The sequence below is a fragment of the Anastrepha obliqua genome, chromosome 2 (genome assembly GCF_027943255.1).
Source record: "Anastrepha obliqua isolate idAnaObli1 chromosome 2, idAnaObli1_1.0, whole genome shotgun sequence".
In the NCBI taxonomy this organism is placed as follows: domain Eukaryota; kingdom Metazoa; phylum Arthropoda; class Insecta; order Diptera; family Tephritidae; genus Anastrepha; species Anastrepha obliqua.
The window spans coordinates 91,456,735-91,483,589 of record NC_072893.1 but is presented as its reverse complement, the minus strand read 5'-3'; the positions used below and the strand labels follow the sequence as shown (position 1 = coordinate 91,483,589).

General features: G+C 35.3%; 1 protein-coding gene across 5 annotated transcripts in view; it reads right to left on the bottom strand.

The window, feature by feature from the left end:
* LOC129239427 (uncharacterized) overlaps positions 1-26,855 on the bottom strand; it is a 161,288-nt gene that overhangs the window by 45,796 nt on the left and 88,637 nt on the right. For 4 of the 5 annotated variants that reach the window (XM_054874901.1, XM_054874897.1, XM_054874899.1 and 1 more), the window contains 2 exons: positions 4,978-5,147; positions 1,958-2,212 (listed from right to left, as the gene is read on the bottom strand). In XM_054874901.1, the coding sequence (XP_054730876.1) occupies positions 1,958-2,212; positions 4,978-5,147 (425 nt within the window). The remainder of the gene's footprint in view (positions 1-1,957; positions 2,213-4,977; positions 5,148-26,855) is intronic. The other variant, XM_054874900.1, reaches the window with a different exon arrangement.

Below are 26,855 nucleotides of genomic sequence, written 5' to 3'. Positions count from 1 at the left end.
GGCATTAGTGGGACCAGCATACATTCAATATTGCATAAACATTTGACTGTCAAAAAAATTTGTTCGCTTTGGATCCCACACAATTTGTCAATCGCTCAAAAAAAAGGCCCGTGTCGATTGGTCGAAGGAAATGCTCAAAAAATACGATAGCGGGGCTTCGAAACACGTCTATGACATCGTGACAGGTGATGAATCTTGGATTTACGCGTATGAGCCCGAAAGTAAACAGCAGTCGACTGTATGGGTGTTTCAAGATGAGCCAAATCTCACACATCGGCTCAAACAACTGCATTTTTGAGCACCCAAAACATTGAATTAATGGGTCATCCGCCGTATAGTCCTGACTTGGCACCGAATGACTTCTTTTTATTCCCGTACGTAAAAAACAAACTGAGAGGTCAACGTTTTTCGACACCTGAAGAAGCGGTTGCGGCATTCAGAATGCATGTTTTGAAGGTACCTCATTCAGAGTGGCAAAAGTGCTTCGACAATTGGTTCAAACGCATGCAAAAGTGTATAGATCTTCATGGAGAATATTTTGAAAAACAATAAAGTGATTTTCGATGATTAAAATTTGTTCTTGTTCTCTAATCCCGAAATATAAAAGGCACCCCTCGTATAAATAAGTTGTTATTAAATTTAGCACTAGATATTAGAAGGACTTTCTTACTCAAACTTTCGTTTTCGATTTGATAAGTGGGGCGATTGACTCTCCATTGCTACTCGAGAAAATTAATTTCAAGATTCTTCAGTGAAGCTTGCAAAATCATGTGTTTTCTGGTAATAGATGGTTAAAATTAATTATGCTTGTAAATCACCTATTTCTAGAACTTTGAGAGAATTTAATATGGTTTACCATACCTCGTACCAACCCTATTTAACACTCAAGCTCCTCTCATTTGTAGCCAATATTGTGAACTCTTGTACCGTAGCACTTAACCGATTTCAGGTCTTAGCGAATTCGTCTTTCGTAGGCATGCGCGCAGTCGAAGGCAACGTTGTGTTAAACATTACATCAACCGACCAACCCCTTTTCAAGTTGATAAGATAAAAACAAATGATGACTGAATTAAAAAAATATATATACATATGTAGGTTTCGAATTCAGAACCTACTATCAGCATGCCACGCACAGCGTGCCATGTTGGCCGCCCCATATCCTGAGAGAGGAAAATATTTTTTTATAATAGTACAAGATTAGATACTTTTATAATTTTATGTAGTACATAGAAATATATTTATGTACATATGTATGAACACGTGTACTTACACATACATACGAACATGTGTAAAAATGTAAGAGTGTATGTATATTTGTTGTTGTAAGTATCAACAGTAATTGCATTTAATGCACACACCAATATTTTTTACTAAATGCCACCGGCTTAAACGGACCACAATCAGTTCATTCATTTACAAATCGAATAAATTTGCCTTTCCCTCATTATTAGCTGAAAATTCGCAAAATTTGTGAAAAAATGCAACTCAAGCAACGAGTACTTCAACTTCGATAACCGGACTGGGGGTAATATTAATACCAGCTTGCTTGCCTATCAGGCCGCAGCCTCCAGCCAGCCAGCTGGCTTCACAACAAGTATCTAACAGTAAACAATATGCATACATATTTATGTGTATATTTGTTGTTGTGTAAATTTGTTTTTGCAAATAGTCAAAATGCCTACGCTGCTAGGCAAACACTATTGCCTGTGTGCTCATATATTTTGTCTAGACCACTAATACAAATATTTAGATTTGGTTTTTTTTTATGCTTGCAGTTTTCGGAATAAATGTAGAACGCGTGCTGAAGCCGTAGCAAATACGTTATCTTGCCACAATACAGTTCTTTACCACAATTGCCGCAAGATTCAATTCGTTCAATACAATTTCAAATGACCTAATAAAATTTTTAAACTGAAAAAAAATTAAATAAACTAAACTAAGTGTTTGCAATATTTACCTCGTCCGAGAAATCTCCCAAATTTCGTACATCCTCCGTTTCTAGATAATCCTTGATTTCCTCATGTGAGATCACACGCTTTTCGTTCGTTTCGCACACAAGTCCATCTGCTGGACGCGGCACCATTTTCTTAACAACCTTGGCTTGCTCAGCGGGCAGCACAGCGACTTGGCCATCAACGGTGTCAGGCGCTTCTAATGCACCAACATTGGCCGCCGTCACTACACCATCTAAGGGTATACCTAAATCATGTTTCTGAAATGAAATTCGTGGTTTTAAGTTGCATTAAATTTGGATGCGAAGCTTTAAATATGAGGTGGCGCAAAATCAATCACTCTATCGGAAGATTCATAATTTTTGCAAATGGCGTTGTACGCCAATCATATTTGACACTTCTGAGCTAGACGGCTGCTATATGGTACATATATAGAAATACAAGCAATAATGGAGCACGTATGGGTTAAAATAAAGATTTCTATTACACAATTCTTTCTTTATTCTTCTCACACAATTCTTTCAATAAATTCTTTTCATTTTGTAAAAAAATGTTATAAAAACGAAATTGGATGATTAATTTTGCGCCACCCTGTATAACCTCATAATACAAATACGTAATATACTATAACTAAAATTTATTTTGCAATGGTGATTAGGTTTAAGTTATGAGGATAATTTAACCTCCATGAAACACAGAAACATTAGTTTTTAACATATCCTCCCAAGGACCGTTTTCTCATCTTATATTATTCAACATATCCATTATAATTACAATAATTATTGTACGTTAAATTTTTGCGCAAATGGTTTAAAACTGTTTTACGGTCGATCTTTAGCTCCTGGGCGATGCTACGACTACGAACTCTTGACTATCGACATTATCGACTTTTTGTATAATATCAAAAATACCAGAATGGAATCGACAATATTAGCTATTACTATCGGCATCATAACCACCATTCACAATTTCAGCCCTTTCACCTTTATCAAAGAAATACAGTAAAATGTACGCTCTTCCTTTTCATCTAAATAAGTTCAATACTAATTATGCTCGTAATGCTCCATTAAACATACACTTCACGATTTAAATCAGATCTCCAATTCCAACTTCCCAGATGTATCACTTTCAAAGAAAGAATTATCTGTACTAGTGAAATGCATCTTTTAGTTTATTCAGACGTAAGTTTGTAATTTAATTATCTGTATAATTTTATTAATATTTTTAGGATGTAGTCTGTTTAAAATCTTGTTTTCTTGACTTCTTGAAATAAATAAATAATTAAAATAGATGAGCTACGGTTGTACATACACATTAGGCCGGGTCGATTTGTGGGGAGGCAAAAAAATCGCCCATTGCTCTGTGAAAATCATATTCTAGGGATCAAAATAAGAAACTTCGCCGAAGGAACCATACCTCTAAAACGAATTCTGATGTCCCCCAATTTGGGTCGAACTTCTTAGTTTCTTTTCTATAACTCACATTCATTCATTTACATATGTTCTGACTAAATAAATTTCTTAAGAGAAAAAATAGATATTATTATAAATAAATAAAAATAAAGAAAAAACATAGCCATTTAGCTGATTTTTTCATGAAAAGGCCAAAAATGGGACATCCTCCAAATTGGGGGACATCAGAATTCGTTTTAGAGGTATGGTTCCTTCGGCAAAGTTTCTTATTTTGATCCCTAGAATACGATTTTCACAGAGCAATAAGCGATTTTTAAATCGACCCGTCCTAATATACATACATAGGGCTATCTGCAGTTAAAGGGTTATATGGGGTTCGTCGGGTAAAAAAAAGCCTAAAAAATTATTTATTTATTTCAAACTTTTTTCTGTCTTATAGATACATATTTAAAGAATAATTTCTGAAATTAAAAAAAAAATAATAAAACTCCTCCATTGTGACGTAATTTCCGGTGATCCCTCGAAAAAAAGGTGCGTCCGCGTTGTCAGCATAACTCCTGACAGACTCATCAAAAATGAAAAAAAAAAAACAAAAATAAGTGGTTTAGTTAAGACCATAAACTCGTGCTTGAACGAAGGAAAGAAAAAAAAAGTAAAAATTGGAATTTTGGCAGACATTTTTCCAATAAAATTAAAATTTCGGTCACATTTCCTTGACATTTTGTTTTTTTTAAATAGTTGTAATTGAAAAAAAAAAACAAAATCCTTCGTTCAAGCACGAGTAAATTGTATTTCGAACACCTGTGTAAAATTTCATCAAGATCGGTTGAGTAGTTTTCGAGAACATTTGACAACCGACTTGGAAAACATAGTTCCGAGAAAAACGCGTTTAAAGTTTTGAGTAACAATAAAAATGGCTTCGAGCGCACACTTTCCAGAGGCTGTATCTCCGAATTTATTATTCGGATCGACTTGAAAATTTAGGATAACATTCCTGAGATGTTGTAGAAATTAATAAGCTCAAAAAAATAAATCGATTTTTTGAACCAACGGAACCCATGTAACCCCTTAAAGTCCCTCTTTTTTGGATGTCCGCGGCATATGAAAATATGTTTGTACAATAGCACAACTGTGCTGTTTTATTGAGATTAACAAGGATTAAAAGTGTCAGTAGTGAGATGAGGCAGATCAATATTCCACAAATTCTTGCCCCTTACTGCCTATTTAGAGAAGTGCGACCAGCACGTTTTTGGTTATTTTGTTGATAAAAGCCTGCTCTAATGTAACCATTGACTCTAATTTATTTTATCTATTATCTTTTATATAGATGCATTAAACTAAATTGTTTATTTATCAAATTTATCTTCCTTAAATTTTATATTATTTTATTTCATTCTATTTTAATTTATTATATTTCGTTCTATTTATTTCGTTAAATTTGCAACTAAACTTATTTTCATAAATGCGCATTTATTTTAAAAATACCATAAATCTATTACTTTGATTTATGGAAACATACATACATATATATTACATATCCACATACGAAGGACGTATGAAACTTCAAACCTAAAATAAATATTTGCATTGATTTCTGTTACTAAGAAACTCACCTCCGTTGTTTCAGTTTCCTGCTTATCAGTATCTTCCGTTGTATTCGTGGAGACAATTGGTCCTGAGTCCTCCACAACCTTGCCATCCTCCAGCACCAATTGCCGCTTTACGCGCGTTTCGATTTGGCGTGTTGTTGTAAGTTCAGTTTTTCTTTTTGTTATCCATTCTTCTGTTGAAGGCAAAGGTAAAATAAAAGTTCACATTAGCATTAAAGTAGTAGCAGAAACGTAAAGGCTTTATTCAATATGCGCCTAAAAGTATGCTACTTCAAGAGCGAACGATTTACCATACACTGTAAAAGCTTAGATACAAAATGGGTATTTACATAAAAAAAAAAACAAACTAATAATATATCTGGCATAATAGTTTTATATTATCGCATATGTAAATAAATATGAAATTAAATATGTGTAACTGAATATATCTAAGTATATATATATGCACACATAGTTTTCGTGTATAATTGAAGCGGAATAACAAAATTTACGGAGTAGTTAATTCAGAATTTGAATTTTATTTTCATTTTCGATTCTTTTTACTTTTGAAAATTTTTGTCGACTTGCAAAAATGAGTTCATTATAAGGATGGCATGTAAATATGTTCTATTTTGATGTCGTTTAAATAATTATATCATTATGGCGCCTTTGTGAGGAAAATTTTACGCTTGATTCTTCTATTTTTTATTCGGGTAAGAGTCAATCTATTTAAATAAGTTTTATTATTTTATTTTCCTAAAAGAAATGGTTTTTTCTAATTTACGTATTTTATTAAAGTTCAGGTGAAAACTCAAAAATATAAATTATTTTGGCGGAATATTGACTTATCAATTCACGTAAATGTTTCTACTTTCTTTATAGAAATTATTTTTTCAGAGTTTTTATAATTTTTTACATATCCATAATATTTTATTTTGGAATTGCTACCGGACTATTAGTTTCGTTTTAAGACAGGCCCATCAATTTGCCTTAGGTTTTTAATCCGGCGAGTTCCCAGTGCATGGCAGCAGGTCCAAATTTCTCGTCCAAGCAACTTATGCTTGTATGAAAATATAACCCTCTGGTATCGGAAGATTAGACCATCACCTCAAACTTGTGGTAAACCGATTTACCTTACGCATCCCTTATCTAATTTGTAACTACAGTCATATCTTTAAGACGTCATTTGTGGCTAAAGAAGAACTTTGACTTTTGACTTCGAAGATTGTGACACAAGACCCCTTAAAAATATTTTCAACAATTCAATCTTGTTACGAGTCTAGGCGCCACTCACGTTGAATATATACCTATGACGCTAGCATCAAGAAGATATCTTAGGGCCTATCGACTAAGAAGTTTTGTGACGAGTTGAAGCTAGTCTGAGTGCTGTTTCTGCCCAGAGCCGAAAAGCATTCAGCAAGGCCTGGAGTCTGAAATCAAGTATTCAGCTGTACACAGTGAAGCACAACCGTGGTTAAATCCTATAAGATGAGTATAAACCCAGTTGCTGCTTTTTTGACGTTAAATAGCAATCTTTAGACTAATGATGATGTGTCGTCTGTATTCAAGTGGACTATGACACTGCCAGTCTGCATTTAATATTTTCACAACAAACGCATTCCTGGGTCTAGGGAAATATTTGCAAGGAAAAAAGCATTACCAAAACGATTCACTGGTACTTGAGGCCTTCTTTTTGAGGAAATTAATACTGTACTATACTTCAAGGCAAACAAAAACATAAGCTGGTGCCAGCCAAGTTATGTCTTTGTTGTTATGCCAACAGTCTTGCAATGGAAAATTTTTGCAGTAGTCAAGATAGCGGAATGTGTATTTGAGAGGTGGTGGCGCTGAAGTCATACAAGAGTCTGCAATGACAGCCCAGCTGCTTTCAAATCTTTAAGTACTTAATAATTGCCTAGGAATAATAATTGTCTTGTTACTAAGAAATAGGAACAGAACAAACTGAACTTACTTTGTGAATAGCAGCTCACTTCTACCAATTCAACTTTAAATACGTAATAATCTAACTAATGGTAAAAAATTAAATTCAAGAGTTGTTAAATTTTTAAAGTTCAATCTATAGATTTTTATGCTCTTTTTGCAACTTATCAAATGACCATAATTAAAAATAATTACCTTTAATTTCTTGAAGTCACCCACAAACAATGCATTATAAAAACTAGTAAATAAAACCTGGTAAAGTCGTATGAAAAAGTAATAAAAAATCGTGTAAATTAATTTGCTTACGCTAGAAAAGTAACTTTGGTGAATATATTTGTATCACCTTAATAGTTCACCAATAAAATATAAATATTAGATACTTAAGTGCACTGTGAAGAAGGAGAAGTGAAAGGGTGTTTTTTTTAGAGGTTAGGTTTTCAAGATGAAACAAAACGTATATAATTTAATGTTATGGCCAAGAATTTAGCTTTATTATAAAGATAAGGGTTTGCCATTATGTTTTAAAAATGATTTCGGGCAAGTGGCCACTGCGGCTGGCTAGAATAAATTTTTGCAGCAATTGGGGCCGTATGTCAGCAATAACGCGCCGAATATTCTCTTCCAAGACGTCAATCGTCTCGGGCTTATCTACGTAGACAAGCAACTTCACATAGCCCCACAAGAAATAGTCCAGCGGTGTTATATCGCACGATCTTGGAGGCCACGCCACAGGTCCACGGCGCGAGATAATGCGTTCACCAAAAGTTTCCTTCAATAAATCGATTGTTGCGTTGGCTGTATGGCATGTAGCGCCGTCTTGTTGGAACCAAAGGTCGTCCACATCAACATCGTCCAATTCAGGCACGAAAAAGTCATTAATAATGACTCTATAGCGCTCTCCATTGACTGTAACATTATGGCCGGCTTCATTTTGAAAGAAATATGGACCAATGATTCCCTCTGCCCATAGAGCACACCAAACAGTGACTTTTTGAGGATGTAACGGCGTCTCAGCAATGGCTTGTGGATTATGTTCACTCCAAATACGACAATTTTGCTTATTGACATACCCATTCAACCAAAAATAAGCTTCATCGCTGAACAAAATTTTCTTGTGAAAATCGGGACCGGTGGCCATCTCGTTTTGGGCCCAAATTTGCACGATTTGCAAACGTTGTTCAGGTGTAAGTCTATTCATTATGAAATGGCAAACCAAACTGAGCATAAATCAAGTGACAGCTATCAAAAAGACCATCTACGAAAAAGTAGTGCCAACTTGAAAACCTAACCCCTAAAAAAACACCCTTTAGTATTTAGGAAACTTTACAGGTAAAATCAAAGTTAAAAAAAAGTTGGCAGCCAGGAAGAAAACGTGATTAAACCATTAACATGATTAAAATTAGTAACATTTTTGTGCAGCGAATTTTGTTGCACTTTTTTTTAATTCCATGCACCTTTGTTTTGCTGCTAATACTTCAAACAAGAAACCAAAAATATCGCGGCGGTTCCGGGCTTCGTCTCTGATGATGCTGATAGCAAATTTACTTCGTTTACTTCTCAAAAGATAAACCTCGATTATTTGAATTTAAATGTTATATAATAAAAAAGGTGCTATTTTATATGATATGCGGATGTAAATTTCCGCACCTTGAAACTTAGTTGTTACTAGCTACTCATACAAACTGAGTTATTTAACAAAATCACAGGGAGTTATTGACACGTTTAGCAATTTATTTGCTTTGCATGTAATTTCAATTTTTTATTAAAATATGGTTAATTTTTTCTATAAAAATCATAAAAATCCATGTTTCAAACTTTGCGCAAATTAAAAAAACAACAAATTTTCTTCAAAATTTTACACTTTTTAACCAGAATTTTTAGAAAAATTTTGGGTATACCACTTAACCGTCAACCGATTGAATTATGTTTTTTTGTTAGGTTGCCACATCTGCGATTAATATTTCCACCAAAATTGTATCGCCATTGCTTGAAATTTGTAAAAGTTATGCAGTCTTGAGTACCTCCACAACTGTTTTCGATTTACCATTTTAATTTGCAACAACGAGTTTGTAATAAATTTTGCGTTCAAAATGGATTGAATGATACAAAAACCATAGAAATGTTTGGAAATGGTTTCTGAATGAATAAATAAATGCATAACGATACTCTAAAGAGTAGCGCTTCAGAAGAGATCGTGAGTCCAAGTGAGGATGACGGACGCAGTGGTAGGTCGTTGATATCGAAAACTGGTGAAAACATCAACAAAGTGAAAGATCAACTTATCAGTAACCGCAAATTAACCATCAGCGAGGTGACAGAGGACTTGAACATTGCTTCTGGATCCGTTAAAGACATTGTAGTTAATGATGTGGGTTTGCGCCGTGTTGCTGTAAAGTTGGTCCTAAAGGACTTGAATTTCATGCAAAAAAGGGACCGAATAGATATCGCTAAATACAAGATTTCCAAGGCTGAATTCGAACCAACATTCAACAAACACATCATTGCTGGAGACGAGAGGTAGGTTTATGAGTACGACATGCCATCCAGACATCAGGTGAATGAGTGGTGAGCTGTGAAAGAACCAAGATGAAAAAAACCACTTCGTTTTCAGTTGAAAAAGAAAGCGATACTTATGGTTTTTGTGAATTACAACGGTATTGTGCACCACAAATTTTTGGCAGACGGTCAGACAGTTAATAAGGACTATTATTTGGCTATTATGAGACGTTTACGTAAAGCAATTCACCAAAAAAGAAAACAACTTGTGAATTTTGCGCCTTGCGAATGCCATCCAACAGCCATTGAATTCACCTGATATGGCTCCCTGCGATTTTTTCCTGTTTGATCGAGAAATCACTGCGGCGTTTTAACAGCCGAAAGAAAGTAATGGAAAATCGAAGAGGAAATTTTATAGGTATACCGAAAATAGAGTTTCAGAAAATTTTCGAGAGCTGAACCAAACGCTGGCATAAGTGCATTGCAGTTGATGGGAGGTACTTTGAAGGCTATAATATCACTTTTGAGCAATAAAGGGGGCGTCCATAAATTACGTGAGGTGTTTTTTCAATTTTCTGTACCTCCCTCCCCCCCTGATGAGATGTCGTGAGCTTTTATTCAACCCCCTCCCCATCCCCCAATCTCACGTGAGATTTTTCAAAATGTGGCTTTCTTATGTAAAGGCGTTAGATTGTTATTGTAAAAAGAAAAAAAAAATTGCTTCGTGCTTTTATTTACGACTAGTTAAGACTAGTAATCAATATTGCTGAGAGTTATAAGTGTAATAAAAATTTTACAATACGAGTAGAAGACTTAAATCGTAACTACTGCGATTAAAAAAGAATATCTACTCTAATTCAGTCCATGGAGAATCATGCGCAGTTTCAAGAGAGACTATTGTGACCAACATGTCCATATGATTTTCAGTAAAATCATCTGCTCCTTCAACTTCGTTTTGATCTAGCCACTCTAATCCGTTGACGCTTGCGCACAGTAACTCATTAGCTTGCCTTGCGACAATCCGTGAGGTACATACGCGCTTGCTTCGCTGGTGCAATGTGAGCTGCTCGCCTGTGCTCTGCAGCTCTTGTGATAGATGCGAAGTAAATACCGCATGTACTGCAGCATATTTTCTCTAAATCATCACGTATACTTGGACAATAGAGATCATAAGGCGTGCTGATAAAGGCATTCAGCGGTTGAATCGGTAGGCGTATTCGAAATGGAGCGAATGACTTTCCGTCATGTTCTTTAAAGTCCGGAATTATCAAACGTCAATCAACCTAAGTGATAGGGTATGGAGGTGGCAGAAAACGGTCGTGAAGAATCATATACAGATCACTCCGGCGTGGGCTGCAGCAGTTCTGATCATCGCATTTCACAACCTAAAAAAAATTAAAAACAATTTCCCTTTGTAACTCTTAAAAAAATTTGTTGACATTCGCGCTCGTTAAAAAACTAAAAAAAAAAAAATAGGCACGCATAAAAATTTGATATGAATCAACTGCAATGTACCTGGAGTAAATATTGGCTCTCTCTAAACAAAGAGGGTTGGAACCTGTCCGTGTGTCGCTGCCACTCAGCTCGTACGCTCTTGTACATCGAGTCGCGCGTTCGGCTGATAGTGGCGCGAAATCAAACGACGGGCTACACTGTACCGTAAATTCAGATTAAATTGAGCCATTTGGTATAAAACAAATATGGTGGTTTGACAGTAGTAATGTACATATAACGTCGAAGTATGAATGAAATTATTTTCTTTCGAACGAATTAGTGAATGATCTTAATCATACTACGATTACGCTTAAGATTAAATCTTAAGTATGAACAATCTGGATACTGGACCAAAATAGTATAATTTTTTTTTTTTGTTTCAATCAGAAAAAAAATTGCGTGATATTTGCCGAGACCGCCCCCTCTCTCCAACGTAAGATTAGATGAGATTTGACTCGTATTTTACTACCATTATTTATCACTATGCTTTTAAATCTGGGAACTACTTACATTTATATTTGTCTTCATATTTTAATATGACTTCATTAAGTAGCTCTCCATGGAAATTAACCTGGTATATACAAACTGTTTATGCATACGCCAAATTTACTAATTTTCTATAAAATATAATTGTACGAGCAATAAATGTGGTTAATGTTTTCATATGTCTTTATGTATGCAGTTGCAGTTATAATGTTTTAGAACAGTTTTGACTTATCTCTAGGACCTCTACTTATTGGTACTTTTCACTTATATGGTTATTCTGACAGCAAATTTCTCCTTCTCACAAAGTGAGCTGATTACAAGACACGCATTATGCAACACACTGCATTTTGCCTTTCATTTTTCTCACACCTGTTGTTTGCCAAAAATCTTCAAAATTGAAAGAAAACAACAAGAAATTGATGGCAAAATTGTATAATAAATCACTTGAAAGGAAAAATTGATCGCCAGTTGCTCAATCAAGTGATAAAAGAAGAGTGTGTTAGTGTGAGTGTATTGAAAATTGAAAGGCGAAAATTGATTGTGTAACCTCCCAGTAATTGAATAGCAATTAAAGTGCTCAGAAACTGCACTTTTTAAATTATTTTGTTTTTATAATTTTGACTTAGAGAACAATTATAAATTTTAGGATTATGACACTGTTCCGTTATACCACGAGGTTTAAGTTCTGAATTGTTAATTAAAGTTCCTAATTCTTCCATAATTTTTAGACTAAACATGTACTGAAGATTAAATCATTTAATTGGTTACAAATTCAATACACAAATAAAACTAAACGCAATGGAGCAACTGCTAAATATAAAATACAACTGATTTCTGATGTTCTTTTCATAGGTCGGATGTAAAATAATGTTGCAAATATATAACTTTAGTAAGAAACATGGGTGGCAAACCCTATTCAGCAATATTATATGGGTCCTCGATTCACTAATTCTCTGCTCACTTCGTATAACCCCCTACTTTTAATGTTACCAACTCTATTTTCTGATATTAGGCATGTTTCGACTACGTTCAAACATGGAAACTTTTATTGTTTCAACTTAGCGAATTCTGTTTTGATGTTCTCGTCGTGCTAACAAACCTTGCAATTGTTAGTTTTTAGTCTATAGTCAACAACAATATTGAGAAGAACGAGAACCCAAAGGGCTCTTGCCAAGTAACGAGTTGAAGTTGCACAGTATGAGCGCCGTCTTCTTCTTCTTGATTGGCGTAATAACCGCTTACGCGATTTTGGCCGAGTTTAAAAAAGCGCGCCAGTCATTTCTTTCTCGTGCTAACCGGCGCCAGTGGGAAACACCAAGTGAAGCCAAGTCCTTCTCCACCTGATCTTTCCAACGCAGAGGAGGTCTTCCTCTTTCTCTGCTACCACCAGCTGATACCGCAACGAATACGTTCAGAGCCGTAGTGACATGACCCATCCAACGTAGCCGCTGGATCTTTATTCGTTGCGCTATGTCTATGCTGTCATCAAGCTCATACAGCGATATTCGCGTCACAAAGGCATAAAAATCCAAAAGCCTTCCGCTGAATCTTTCTTTCAAACACTTCAAGGGACGCCTCATCGGATGTTGCCATTGTCCAAGCTTTTGTGCCATACGTTAGGACGGTCATGATGGCAGCCTTTTAGAGTCTTTGTTTTGTTCGTCGAGAATGAGCTCTACTTCTCTCGCATTAAATCCTTTTTTGAAAAAAAAAAGTTTATAGACACTGATGACACTAAGGCTATTTTATACCTAAAACTTTTATAAATATTTCAGCTGAAAGTATTTTAAAACTTTTCATTTGTTTAATATCCGTAATTTATACTTTTTTACGTTTTCAAAACTATTAAGCAATTCTGAAAAAATATTTTTTTTTTTTATCACATTTTTTAATCTTTCGTTTGAAACTTAAATTGTAAAATTGTATTTTTAGTCGCTCGAAATTTTTTATTTTTAAGGCCCCAAAAATATCAAAATATTTTATTAATTACATATAATACAGTTTTTAATAATACATACATATTAAGTTATAATTTAAGTTGAATGCGGAATCTCAAACCAATATATTCATTGTAAATATTTTGTCGTTATGTTTGTTTGCAGCCCGACCGAATGACCGAATGACCAACTGTCCCAACACAGTCGGTTCGACGCTATTGCAGCGACACGGATTTTTATCCAGCCAAGAACTGTCACTCCATCAGCCCTCCCTACATTTTTATGGAAAATATTTATGCTGTTACAACAGCGACAAAAATAGAAAATTTCAAAAAACGCCATGATGTTTTTAATATTAGTTCAAAAAGTTAAAAAAATCTCAATTGTTTATAACAAATTGAAAATCAAAAAACAAACACTGAAATTTGATTAAAATTTATGTATGGAATTAAACATTCATATTATATATACATACATAATCAGCTTGCGGTTTTCTATAATTTTGATTTTAATTCTTTTTTTTTTAACTTTTTGTTTACATTTTGTTTTTCTTTGAAAAATGTGTACCTGCCTCCTGAGGCTTAGTCATGCCTAATGCTGGAGGTGCAACCTGAGTCGTTTAAAATGCTTACATACATACATATACATACATATGTATGTACATATTACATTCATGTAAGCAAGTAACAGCTTATTGCTCTAATGTAAGCCAAATAGACAGCTAAGCTGTCAGCCAGACCAAGAGTCCCACCACCAGCTTCATAGTCAGCTCAAACGCTGTTGTTAGGTGATTTGTGTGAATGAGGCGGGGCGAGGCGAGGCTAGATCGGCAGGCAGAGTTTTCGATGCAGAAGCACGTTCAACATCTAGCTAGCATCCACTGGCTGGCTGGTTATTGCATTGTTAATGCATACTTATGTATGTATGTATGTATGTGTATGTATGTGCATAAATATTTTCTAAAATTGCTATTATTTTTGGTGTTGTTGTATAGTACCAACGTTGTGCTTCAGCGATTTTGCGTTTAGTTAAAGTTGTTACGTAACATAGACAAGTCTTTCCACATACAAACATACCTACTGCATACATACAGACAACACAAATATATACTTACTTAGTTGCTGTGTGAAATATTAAGAAATAGATACTCTCATTCGCATGCGTTGCAAGTGCAACCTGCTGGTCAACACTGTTATTGCAGTTGTTGTTGTCGCTGTTGTGGCTGACGATGCTGTGCTGTTGTGCCGACTGATGAAAAACAATGCGCTAACAAGCAATAGCAACCATACACTCTTGCAGTAACTATACCACCAACAACAACAAACTGTTGAATAAAACCGTTTTTCCCGTTGCTTGAGCTTTTGTTCTGTGCATATGCACAATCACATACATACTTGAAGTAATATGCATACACATACACACACAAACTAAAGTATCTAAGATTTTACGGCTATACAGCAGGAGCGCTGTGGCTGGCTAGCGAGACGTGTCGCCACATGGAAATCACTGGACCATTAAAGGTCACTTGTACAACAATCATGCTGTTGTTTCTCAGACACAACAAGCTGCTCCAGCAGCGACTTCCAGTGAGCATGCCAACCAAGAAGCCAGCATCAAATCGTTGGCTACTCGGCCCGGTTTTAGGCTGGAATAATTGTTTTATGATTCTTTATTTTTAACTCTCAGCTATGTTTGTTTACACGTTTTTTTATTGCTTTGTTGCCTTTGTGAATGAAATCGAAACATGCTGAAAGCAACGGACGCGATATGCTACAGCGCACTCGCACACACACTTACATATGTAGTACAGCAGTAAATTAATATCAAATAAACTAAGTAGACGCTTAGATACCTGTCGAGGTGTATCCGCATTTTTGCAATAGATAATTTATTAAGATAAGTATTTATTAAGTTTGAGTTTCTTGTCTTAGATGTACTTAACTGAATTAACAAAAGAAAAAAAAAACAGATGACTTACAAAAAAAGCCACCGGCGGAGTTTTTTTTAAATGGACACGCCTTCAATTAAAGTTAAGTGCAGTTTGAACTTTGATTTTTGCTCACAAAAACATTATTTAAGAATTTGAATTAAGTACGATTGTAGACTATGCTGACGACCGTCGCAACCGAGTGGGGGGAAGAGTGTGTGAAAACCCTTCGGTTGGTGTTTGCATTGATGCCAACTGTGAACAAGAAATTTCAAAAAATAGAAAAAGTTGCTTCTCGTCAGCAAGGAATGGCGAGCCTGCGAATCTATTTGTGCCATACAAAAATTTTATAAAAAATAACTTTTTATGAGGGATGTGCATATGTGCCAAACCGTTATATAGATACTTGTAAATACTTGTTTTTTAAACACACCTTAATCTTATTCCAATTCATAGCTCGAGATAATCATGAACTTACTTTTTTATTCACAACATTATCTAATTGAGTTGTGGTCATTTCAAATAACGCCAAATGCCTCTCTCGGAAAAACATGTGATGGATTTTTGTAGTTTCTGGGACTATTATATACATGTAGTTGTTGTTACATGAGTAGTTATAATCAAGAAATCGACTACTCTTTCCCTAAACCCACCTTTATGAGGCTCTGCAAGATAAACATCCCGTCAAGAAGAGACTAGATTTATCTGTCCGGCTTCCGAACTACTCATAAAGGAGGTAATGATGATATTAGCATCGTCTTCAAGGTCAGTCTTATATACCTAGGTGTTGAAGTAAAGAAAAGAAAAAGAAAGGGTTCTAATCTTCCTCTTCTTGAAAACAGAAACAATATTGACAACTTGCAAATTAAGGATCAAAAATAATATTCTCTAGTAGGCCAATAGGTCATGGAGAGTAGAAAATACTTGTGTTACAATCAGGCTAATTTGGCCGCAAGAGAGAATATCTCGAAGGTCTTGGCTAGTATCACCGGTCATTGGCTGTTAGATAGGCACTCTTCTCGGCTTGGAGTATTTTCTCTATAGCTTATTTATTTATTTATCCCCTAGTCTTACTCTTCCTTCATAGATAAGCTGATAGCTTAACTGAACTTCTACTGAGCGTAAATTTACCCATTTCTGAAGAAAGATTTTAATGAGTAATTAAAAGTTGTAAGCTCTAGAAAAATCCTTACCAAAAAGGCAAGTTGACGGAGATCGCGCTTGTTGGACCATTTTCATTCACAAAAAAAACTCCCAGCCTAAAGGTTTTTTGTATTGCAGCCTTCTTAGACCTTCTTGAAGGCGATTTCAATAATATAATCCAAGAATGATCACTCCCAAGGCTATGACTTTTTGATGGAGCTCATCCGCCAACTTCTCAGCTGTAGCGGGGTAAAGGCAAGGTATGACAGTAAAGATACGCATCAAGCACACTCTGACCTCGCAACAAATAGTTTAGAGCAAGTACTATATTTCACCTGAAGTCAACACGGACGACTGAAAGATTCACGCAAGGCAAGGGTATTGTCCTTTAACCTCTTTTTTATTTTCCTTGTGCTGGGTAAACCAGAGCTTTGCGTGCTTTCCCGAAAATGCTATAAACGCTATAAAAACGATGAGAAGAAAGACAGGGCTCTCATTTGGGGTCCTGAAACAGATTTTAATATTTTGGTACTCCACTTTTAGCCACTCAAAATGTGGCAGCGGATGTCGACTGACAAGTCGGCCTAAACTAACCTAGATCATGACCTAACCTGACATAAATAGCCTATGAGGGACATGCAGCAATAAATTGAGCACAGTTTTGAATCAGCTTTAGTCCGCTTACTATTTCTCTTTTATTTGAAATTCGCTAAAGCCCCCAGCATAGAACTACCACGAGTTGAAGTGCTAATTTTTAGCAAAGCGAATTGATATATTTACCATACTTGAAAAAAGTAATATCCATAGTGTATGTTGTAAGCCAAGTTTAAATATAATATAATATATACATAGTTAAATAATATAAATAATTGGCTCTTAAGGGGTTAGGGGTAGTCAGAATTTTCAAAAAATCGATTTTTTTTTGCATTTTCTTAAAGTATAATGTTTTAAAAATATTGTGTAAAAATTTGAAGTGAATCCGACAAATACTTTTCAAGTTATTCAACAATTAACAAAGGGCGCTCGGCCGCTCCGGAGCCGATACCAAAACTTTAAATGCGTTTTTCTCAAAACTATGTTTTTCAAACTGGTGAACACTGTAACTTAAAAACCGCTACGTAGATTTCAATAAAATTTATACAGCTTTTGAAAAACATAAAAAACTTGTGCCTGATCGAAGGATTTTTTTTTTTTTTTAAATTTCGATTTTTTTTTAACAATTAACTGTTGGTTTTTTTTTCTAAAATCTGGAAAAAATTTTCTGAGGCCGCCATTTTGTTCATTTTGAAAAAAAAAGCTTCGATCAGGCACAAGATTATCTATTAATAAAACTAATTTTTCTTGTCCGATTGGTTTTAGATGAATCTGCAAGGACTTGTGATGTTCACCGCAAGGGACTTCTGGAGAAACGGGCTTCACACAAACAGCGATAACTTTTGCAATTATTAATTTTTTTTTTTGAAATTTTGGTGAAGTCAAGTTAAAACATGATGTTTTTATGCTATGTTTTTATTTTTGTTAAATAAATTAATTAAGTAGCAAAAAAAAATTCGTGAAAATCATCATTTTTTCGGGCCTCTGACTACCCCTAACCCCTTAAACCTATTTGTGGTGACTGCCTTGATGTTATTCCACAAACAGAGCGACCTACGGTTTTACGCCGACTTCCAACGGCAAATAATTTTTTATGAGCAGCATTTTCATGACAGAAATACATTCGGAGGTTTGTTATTGCCTTCTAAGGGGCGACCGCTATTAGAAAAAACTTTTTCTATCATTCCCGAAGTTTTAAACCAGGGCACTAGCGAATGGTAGGCAAGCACGGCTACGGCAAACCCTGGGCGTTTTGAAATCCATTATCTAAAAATTAACGCAAGTTTCACTCTCTTTTGTCGCGACGACAATGAATTTGATTTTGGACTTGGTTGCAATCTCCACTGAAACTTTAAAGTTATAGTAGTGTTTGTGTTTGAACACTAGATTTACCAGCTGCTTAAATATACCTATTTCCAACAAAACCTGCCAAAATTACTGGTCTTTAAAAGAAGTTCTTATTTGCCTTAAAAAATTGGCAAAAAAAGTTGAATAATATTTGTTGTAATACATTTACATACCATGCATTTTCAACACATAGAAACTTGCACCAGTCATTTTGACTGGTACTGGTATAAGTGCCAATAACAAAAAACATTATTTGTTACGAATATATAAAAAAATAATATAAAGTTCATAAAACTGATTCTTTAATTATAGCTACAAAAGGCATGATATCTTTACGGAAATAATATATTACATGCAGCAGGTATTTTGGATTTAAATTGGGTGCTGCTTGGTTTAGTAGGTGTGAAAATTTGATTATCTCCTCGAGAGAATTTAAATATCGTATCGACATGATGAAGTGCGGTTGGTTTAGATAGCAGCCTTGGAAAGTTTTTGTATACATGTGTGTAATATTTTATTATTTCTTAAAATCTGAGTTCTTGTTTTGACATATCCTAAGTTATTACAAAACAAATAAGCCACTCACACACATGCAAATACTGCCTCTTCGAAAGCTCTTCAAACATGATCGTTCTGCAAAGCATGTTCCTTACAAACACTATTAAAGTAATACAAGGTGAGCCAAGTAAGACCAACATGACCAACCAAAATGTTAAACACAAATGACCCTTTCATTGCTATATAATTTCTATTTGTATATTTGCAACTCGTAATTGAATTCTTGGAAATTCATAATAGATGTAGAAGGTCTGTCAAAAATGACGCCTAGATGCTTAATTCCTAGAGGGTACCCTTTTTATGTAATCTTTGGCATTTGTTAAGTAACCAGTTGTACAATTTTATACGAATACATAGAACAATGCTTTAAAATTCTGGAAATTTATTATGAAAATGGTCGATTTTTAAGACAAAATTGGTAATTTTTTTGGTGCAAATCATCATTCGAATGAGTCGACAATTCAAAGCACGGGGAAAGAATTTGAAGAAACTATCTGTCGCGCATAGAAAAAGGACTGGCAGACCAAAACTGGACGAACTGTAAAACGCGCTAAGCCGTCAATATCTGTATCGTGCAAAATGGTAGACATTTGTGATAATTCATGCAAAGTGTAAAGATTTCTATAAAATAAGTTAATATACATATATAAGAAAAGTATAACAAATGATTATTAAAAGAGTACCCTGTACTTCTCACTGCATTCGCCATTAAACCTATTTTTAAATGCCAAATGGAAACGTTCGTTAGACTGAAATTTTTACACATTCATTAGCTGTTAATTATGGCCCAAACTAACTGTTAATTTATATGTTTTTGCCCGCTAACACAATGTTAATTGACGCCCCGCTATGACCGTTGTCATCGCTTGGCTTTAACGAACCAAAAACCAAAGTTGAATGAAAGAAAATAAAAAATATACTTCCCTTTTACGATTTTTGGCGAATGCAGCACTCATCAAATTTGGTCAGTGGTAGCCAGCCATTTAAGCAAAATAGGTAATTCACGGCGTTCAGCGAGTTTAAAAAGACACAAAAACAAAGCAAGTGTGTCAGCCAGTGAGACACATAATTTTATACGATTAGCTATTATTTATTTCGTTTAAAAGTTACGGAGTCGTGTGACAGAAATGCATTTATGAGCAATAGTTAAATTTATTATTATACGTGTGACAGCTTCTATTATCAATATGTACGTATGTATGTGTGTCTTTTCGTAAAACATATGTTGCTTTAATATTGTACGAGTATGTTAGTTTTTTTAAGTACAAATTGCTTTTACAAAATACATAATGAATGAGATTGTAAATATTTATTGACTTAACAAAAATAAATATTGACTGAAAATGTTTATTACATCACTTTCTCTTTCCCTGTAATTATGTATTGCATACTTTTTATTTAACAGAGAGGCTAAAAACTTAGTTTTTTATCAACGGTGGGAAAGGAAACGAACTATTGCATTGTCATACAAGATTTTATTGGATGCCAATAGGTTGTAATTAATGCGTAGTAGCTATTAACGTAATTTGTATGTAGATAGCCTAACGGATATCAGCCTTTATCGCCTCCTTGAGCTAATTGCATACGAGTACTAGTTATTTACATAAGTCAAATGGACTACGCACTTTGTCAGTAATATACATATATAAGTACAAAGCACTAAAAAAATTGTCATTGCTCACTTTTTTATAAGTTGTTTAAAAATTGAACAACTGTATGCGGACCTTCGCACAGCAAGAAAATTTATTAATGAAAACGAAAAAAGTTAGGACTCATTAAAGGTCTGTTTTCGCAATTTGAGTGTGAATCGACAATTGAGGGAGATTTTTTGTTTCTCACATGCCCGGAGGCGACTTTTTCTTTAGGCTAGTTTGTGAAATGTTATGTCAGCCAACGTAACTGAATGGATTTGAATGTGACTACTATTCGATAGGGCTCGGTCTCGAAACCTTTTGTGAGCACGAAACACTAAATGATAGAAACGGTTTTTCTAATAGCGGTCGGCGGTCGGCGCTCGGCAGGCCATGGCAGGCCTTCTGAGTGCATTTCTGCCATGGAAAAGCTCTTCATAAAAACCATCTACTTTTAGGTGGCTATATAAAGCTACAGGTGCCTTCATTTGTACAACAAAATACATACATACAAAATACATGCACATCACAAATTGAAGAAAGAGCTCGACCAAACACCCAATAAAGAATGTATGCTGAAACTATATACATACATTTGTAGAAATTCAATTCAAACATACTGGCTGAGCGGTGAATATGTTTTATATAGTCGTCTTAAAACGCAGTTGCCACGAAGTCGGTAAGTCTTGTGAGCGTGATGCCTACTTCGCTGTTTGTCGCATTAAGTCGTCATCCAGTTTATTCTGAGTGAACCAGTATTGTATTTGAGAGGAGCTAATACGTAAGTCCGTTACATGATGTCCTTCTGTCGCTCCCACACATATGTATGTATATGTTATGTATATGATATGTAGCTTGTGTTAAACTGTCAAAGGAAGCAAACTCGAAATTTGATTTGTGAATTTTACTCATTGGAAAAGTTCTCTTGAAGTTTATTCAGTTCACTATCACTCACTTCGTCACTCCCTTACTCACTCCTTTATCATTCATTTCCATTTCCATAAATCCAACGAAATTAAAATTCAATTCTAAATACACGTAAATAAATTAAATATTTTTTAGTTAAAATATAAATAAATTTAATTGTTTTTAGTTGGAAATATTCGAGCTCCCGTGCTTTCTAGCAGTTTCATCACTTTGTTTCAGTTTCACAGAAAATATAATTTAATGCTTGGACCAGGATGCCTTTTAATCTAATCTAAATAAATTTTACAAAAAATAATTTATTAGGTGCGCAACTAAGTTCTCGCTGCTTGTCAATAGATGCCGCCAGCAGTGTGTGCTAGTCGATTCTAACATAACCTAAACATTATAAACCAAGCTTAGATATATGGTAAACAAACTGCTTTGACACATTTGTGATTTTGTTTAGGTATCATATACTTTTGGTTTTGTGAAAATGTGTGATTTTGTGCCAAATAGTCGTCATTTGCGGGAAGTGTTGATCTTCCTTTTTCATTCGAAAACAATTGCGGCTGAAGCGCATCGAGAGCTACAAACAGTTTATGGAGATGCTGCTTTAAGTGAAACAACGTGCCGAGACTGGTTCCGTTGCTTCACAGACGGTGATTTTAATGTTGACGACCGTCCGCGTGAAGGAAGGCCAAAAACCTTCGAAGGCGCTGAATTGGAGGCATTACTCAATGAGGATCAGTGTCAAATGCAAGAAGAGCTTGCTTCAGTATTAGGAGTTACTCGCCAATCCATTTCCAAGCGATTACCTGCTTTGGGAATGATTCAGAAACAGGGGACTTTGGTTCCTTATGAGTTAAAACCAAGGGATGTTGAACGCCGTTTTTTCGCGTGTGAACAACTACTCCAACGGCAAAAAAGGAAGGATTTTCTTCATCGCATGGTGACGGGTGATGAAAAATGGATACATTACAGCAATCCAAAGAAAAGAAAGGTTATGCTATGTATTTGGTGGAACCAAGTTGGTGTTATTTATTATGAACTCTTAAAACCAAGTGAAACCATCACTGGGGATCGGTATCGACTTTAATTGATGCGATTGAGCCGAGCACTGCGTGAGAAGCGGACGCAATACGCGGAGAGGCATGAAAAAGTGATTCTACAGCATGACAACGCTCGGCCTCACGTTGCCAAACCCGTTAAAACCTGCCTGGAAACACTGAAATGGGAAATCCTACCCCACCCGCCATATTCTCCAGATATTGCGCCGTCCGATTATCACCTGTTCCGATCGATGGCACATGGTCTAGCTGACCAGCAGTTCCATTCATATGAAGACATCAAAAAATGGCTTGATCCGGGGATAGGCTCAAAAGATGAATAGTTTTACCGCGACAGTATAAGCGATCTAGCAGAAAGATGGGAAAAAGGAGCAGCCAGGGATGTGCAATACTTTCAATGATTCACTTGTAACAATTTTTTCAGAATAAAGTTGTATTTTCATAAAAAAAACAGCGAAAACTTAGTTTCGTGTTTGAAATCCTGTAAGGTCTTTCAACGTTTTTTTTATTTAACAATTGTGTAAAAGTAATACAAAACTAAATAGTACACGTATGCGAAGGCCAAGCTACATAGAATTTAAAATATTAAATATATTTATACTTCAACAAATAAAAGAAATATTATTTTATGTGATATACATACATACACTAGGTTTTATAATTCTACGCTCCTCCTATGTTCAAATACTATTTGTCAATGAAATTCTAACGGTGAGCTTTTTACAAATTTAAAATCATCATCTTCGTTGTTTACTATCCTAGCAGTCATGCGGCAATAAAAAATTATCACCGCAATGCCTCGCCACCGATTCTAACGGTACCTGTTTTCCGTAATACATAGTACAGGGTCTGGCATTCGAAGTGTAACTAACTATAGACCGCTCGCGCAGCTGATGCACGGTCATCAGTTATCTGTTAGTTGGCTAATGACAGTCCAGAGTATTGCTTACAAACACGCGAACGCATTTTACCGAGAGTAAACGCGAAAAAAGAAAACCAGTAATGGACGATCAAGCCTTACAAAATCCGAAAGGTGCATGATCTCACACCAAAGCAAGCAGCAACAAGGTGAAGAAGTTGCTTCGCTTGGCCGAAACCGGTCATTTTTCGAATATTGTGTTTTCTGACGAGAAATTTTTTCCAATTGAGCAAAGTCGTAAGCTTCCAAAACGATAGTGTTTATTTGACCGACCGTTCAAATTCCGGAAAAAATAAAGGAGAAAGGAAAGGAACCAGACAGGTGGAAAAAGGAAGCAGTGGCTTTGGATTAGAGGATGACGACCAACAGTGCAATTTACGTTCGTATTAACCACTTCAAGCTACTGATGAATTTCACCGGGTGAGTGGTATTTAATCCTGCAATATGCGCAGGTGTAGCGAAAAAGTGACAGCCCAGATATCTAAACCTTTACCCGACGTCCTCCAGACAGCTTCTGCAGAAAGAACTTGAAGCAATCCCAAGCCTCACCTAATGGACACCCAACTGACAATGTCCGGTAAGGATACTCCACAAATTCGAGTGTTGCGGCTTTGTTACATCCCCGGAGTTATAACCTCGAGGCTAAAAATAGGGCGTCCTCTTAAATTAACAGGAAGGTACAATAAAAGCGCAGTATTATAGGGCTTGTAAAGAAAGATATAAAGATAACTTCTTCAAAAGTGAAACATGAAGTAATGGATAAGTTTCAAAAATATAAAAGTGTTTCAATTGCCGGAAGAGTTTTAAGAACACCCGTTTATCATGAAAGAAAGTCATTTTCGAAAATGAGCTTACATACAAGCCCCCAGAACTTTGAAAATGGGTTATTTTTTAGATGGAATCAAGTTTTGCATTGTTGGTATCAAAGGAAGAAAAATTGTGTGGAGGAAGACTAGTATGGCGCTGAATAAAGAAAAAGTGTTACCAAAAGCGAAATATGGTGGTAGTGGGGTGATGGTATGGTGTGTATGACAGACCGTTCATGGTTTGGGAAAGTTCAGTTTACAGATTCAACAATGGTAAGCTTGCTTATTTGGATAAACAAAATTATGGCAAAGCGTTGAGATGCTGGGGCTTTCAATAAGACAACAACCCCAAGGATACGGCTTATAAATTAAAGCAATAGCTTTTCAATAATGCTCCCAAACTATCGACAACACTTTCACAATCACCAGATTTTAACGATATTGAACAGTTTTGGCCGCTTCTGGAAAGAAATACAAGGAAACACGAAATTACAAGCAAAGAGGTATTGAAGGATGTTATGTGGGAGAAGTGGGAGAAGATTACTGTCGAAGAGACCACCAAATTGGTAAAGTCTATTCAAAATGGACCTAGAGAATTGTTAAAATATGGGGGGTATCCAACAAGTTACTAAAAACGTGCATATTTTTGAGATTTTTTTGAATACTTAAAATTTTTTATTTTAAAAGACAGTAGACTTTTGACTTTTAACTTTTGCGTTAAATAAAAATAAAATCTATTATTTATTTGCTAAATGGTGTGATATAATTATGCGTTTTATTTAATAAACTAAATGTCGTTATGTTCGTTAAAATAAGTAAAATGTATTTTAAAAACATAAAAAACTGATTTTCATGTTACTTTTTTAACTATCAAGGAAGAAGGGTAGACTTATTACACTAAGTGTAAGTAGATCTTAAATAATCAAACTGTTAAAATTTAATACGATTGTTAATAACTTTACTAGTTTTACGAAAATGAACCAAACATTTTTTTGTTCTTATAGACACTGTCCGGACTGCTAGTTTTTACTAATATCGTTTCTTTTCCTAGCTTCCTAATGATCTCGTAAAGACATTATTTGTTTCTCCCAACCAAAACTTTCGGTCTTCAATACCAAGCCTCAAAAAATTAGAATGACATTTCTGATTGCTTGATTTATTATTTTCGGTTATATATCGGGTTTTCCAATAACTGGTGTTATTGGAGAATGGATTGCGCTATCGAGTGATGATTAACGATTTTTTATGGCCAGAATTGGATGGTATTGATCTGGACAACGTTTATTTTCAAAAAGACGGCGCTACGTGCCACACAAGTAACGAAACCATTGATATGTTACGGGAAAAGTTTCCGGACTGTGTTATCTCTCGAAGAGGTGATCACAATTAGCCACCGAGATCTTGTGATTTAGCACCTTGTGACTTTTTTCTTTGGAGCCACGTGAAAGAGAAGGTCTACGGCAACAGCCCAGGGTCGATTCAAGACCTCAAAGATGGAATTCGTGAGGCTATCGAGGACATAGGGCATCCCACTTTTCAATTCGGTAAAGGAACATTTCATGAAAAGGATATTGTCCTCTAAGCGCGGTCGTGGTGGTCATTTCCCTGATGTTATTTTCCACTATTAACGGCATACGTTCCTCTTTGTCATGAAATAAACATAAAATCATTTATATTAAAAAGGATCAATTTTTTTGGAATATCAAAATCTTATATCTTATATCCTATAGTTTTCAATTTGTTTGTAATGCACTAAGACCTTTGCTAAGAGAGTTCGCAAAGACCGAAACACATTTGACTTTACTTCATGAGCTCATAATCGTAAGCGCCGACTCTACATCAGTACTCGTACTAAAATTTGCCATATGAACGTTTAAGGACCAAAGTTGAGGGACACAGTTGAGCTGAAAGAGTCCTTGACAAAATATTACAATTAAAGTTTTGTTATATGATCAAAAATGCATGAAGTCCGTTCTACTAACGAATTGAGTTTAATAAAGTTTTAAGATCTATCACAAGTTCCAGGTTCCATCACAAAAGTTTCCAATATCTAAGCGCTATCTGATCAAATTAACCAAACTGATCGAGGATTTAACACGCTCTGAGGTCATCTTGTTATACTTCTGTCTAGCAAAGGATTATTATCTAATGTCAAGCTAAGTGTTAGACAAAAATAATCGTACAACAGAGACAGAAAATTATATGGTAGTTATGGGCGACTGCCACTCACACCCTATGAAATCAATATTTTTTATACAAACATTTTTCAGTCGGCTTATATTATTTTGCGATTGGCCGTATGACAAAGTCAGATGGTTTGAATAAATTTGTACAAGACCTATATGGCAGTCACTATGCTGAATATACGGCGGTAGTGGCATTGTGGCGCGGAACGAAAAGGCTGTAAAGGCTAGTTGGCTAATCTGTCTAAGGCTAAGTCTGAGCTTCGGTTACTACATATCGGCCCCTTTACGCCAGAAGAATGAATGGCAAATTTTCCATTTCTGAGTTAATGGGTTGACTTGATTCAACTTTCGATTTGCTATGCTATACCAAAACTCAGAATGTCATGCGTACAAGGAAACCAAACTCGATTTCTTAACGTTTTCATTTTCATTTACATTACGAGTAATGTTTCATGTGTTGTACC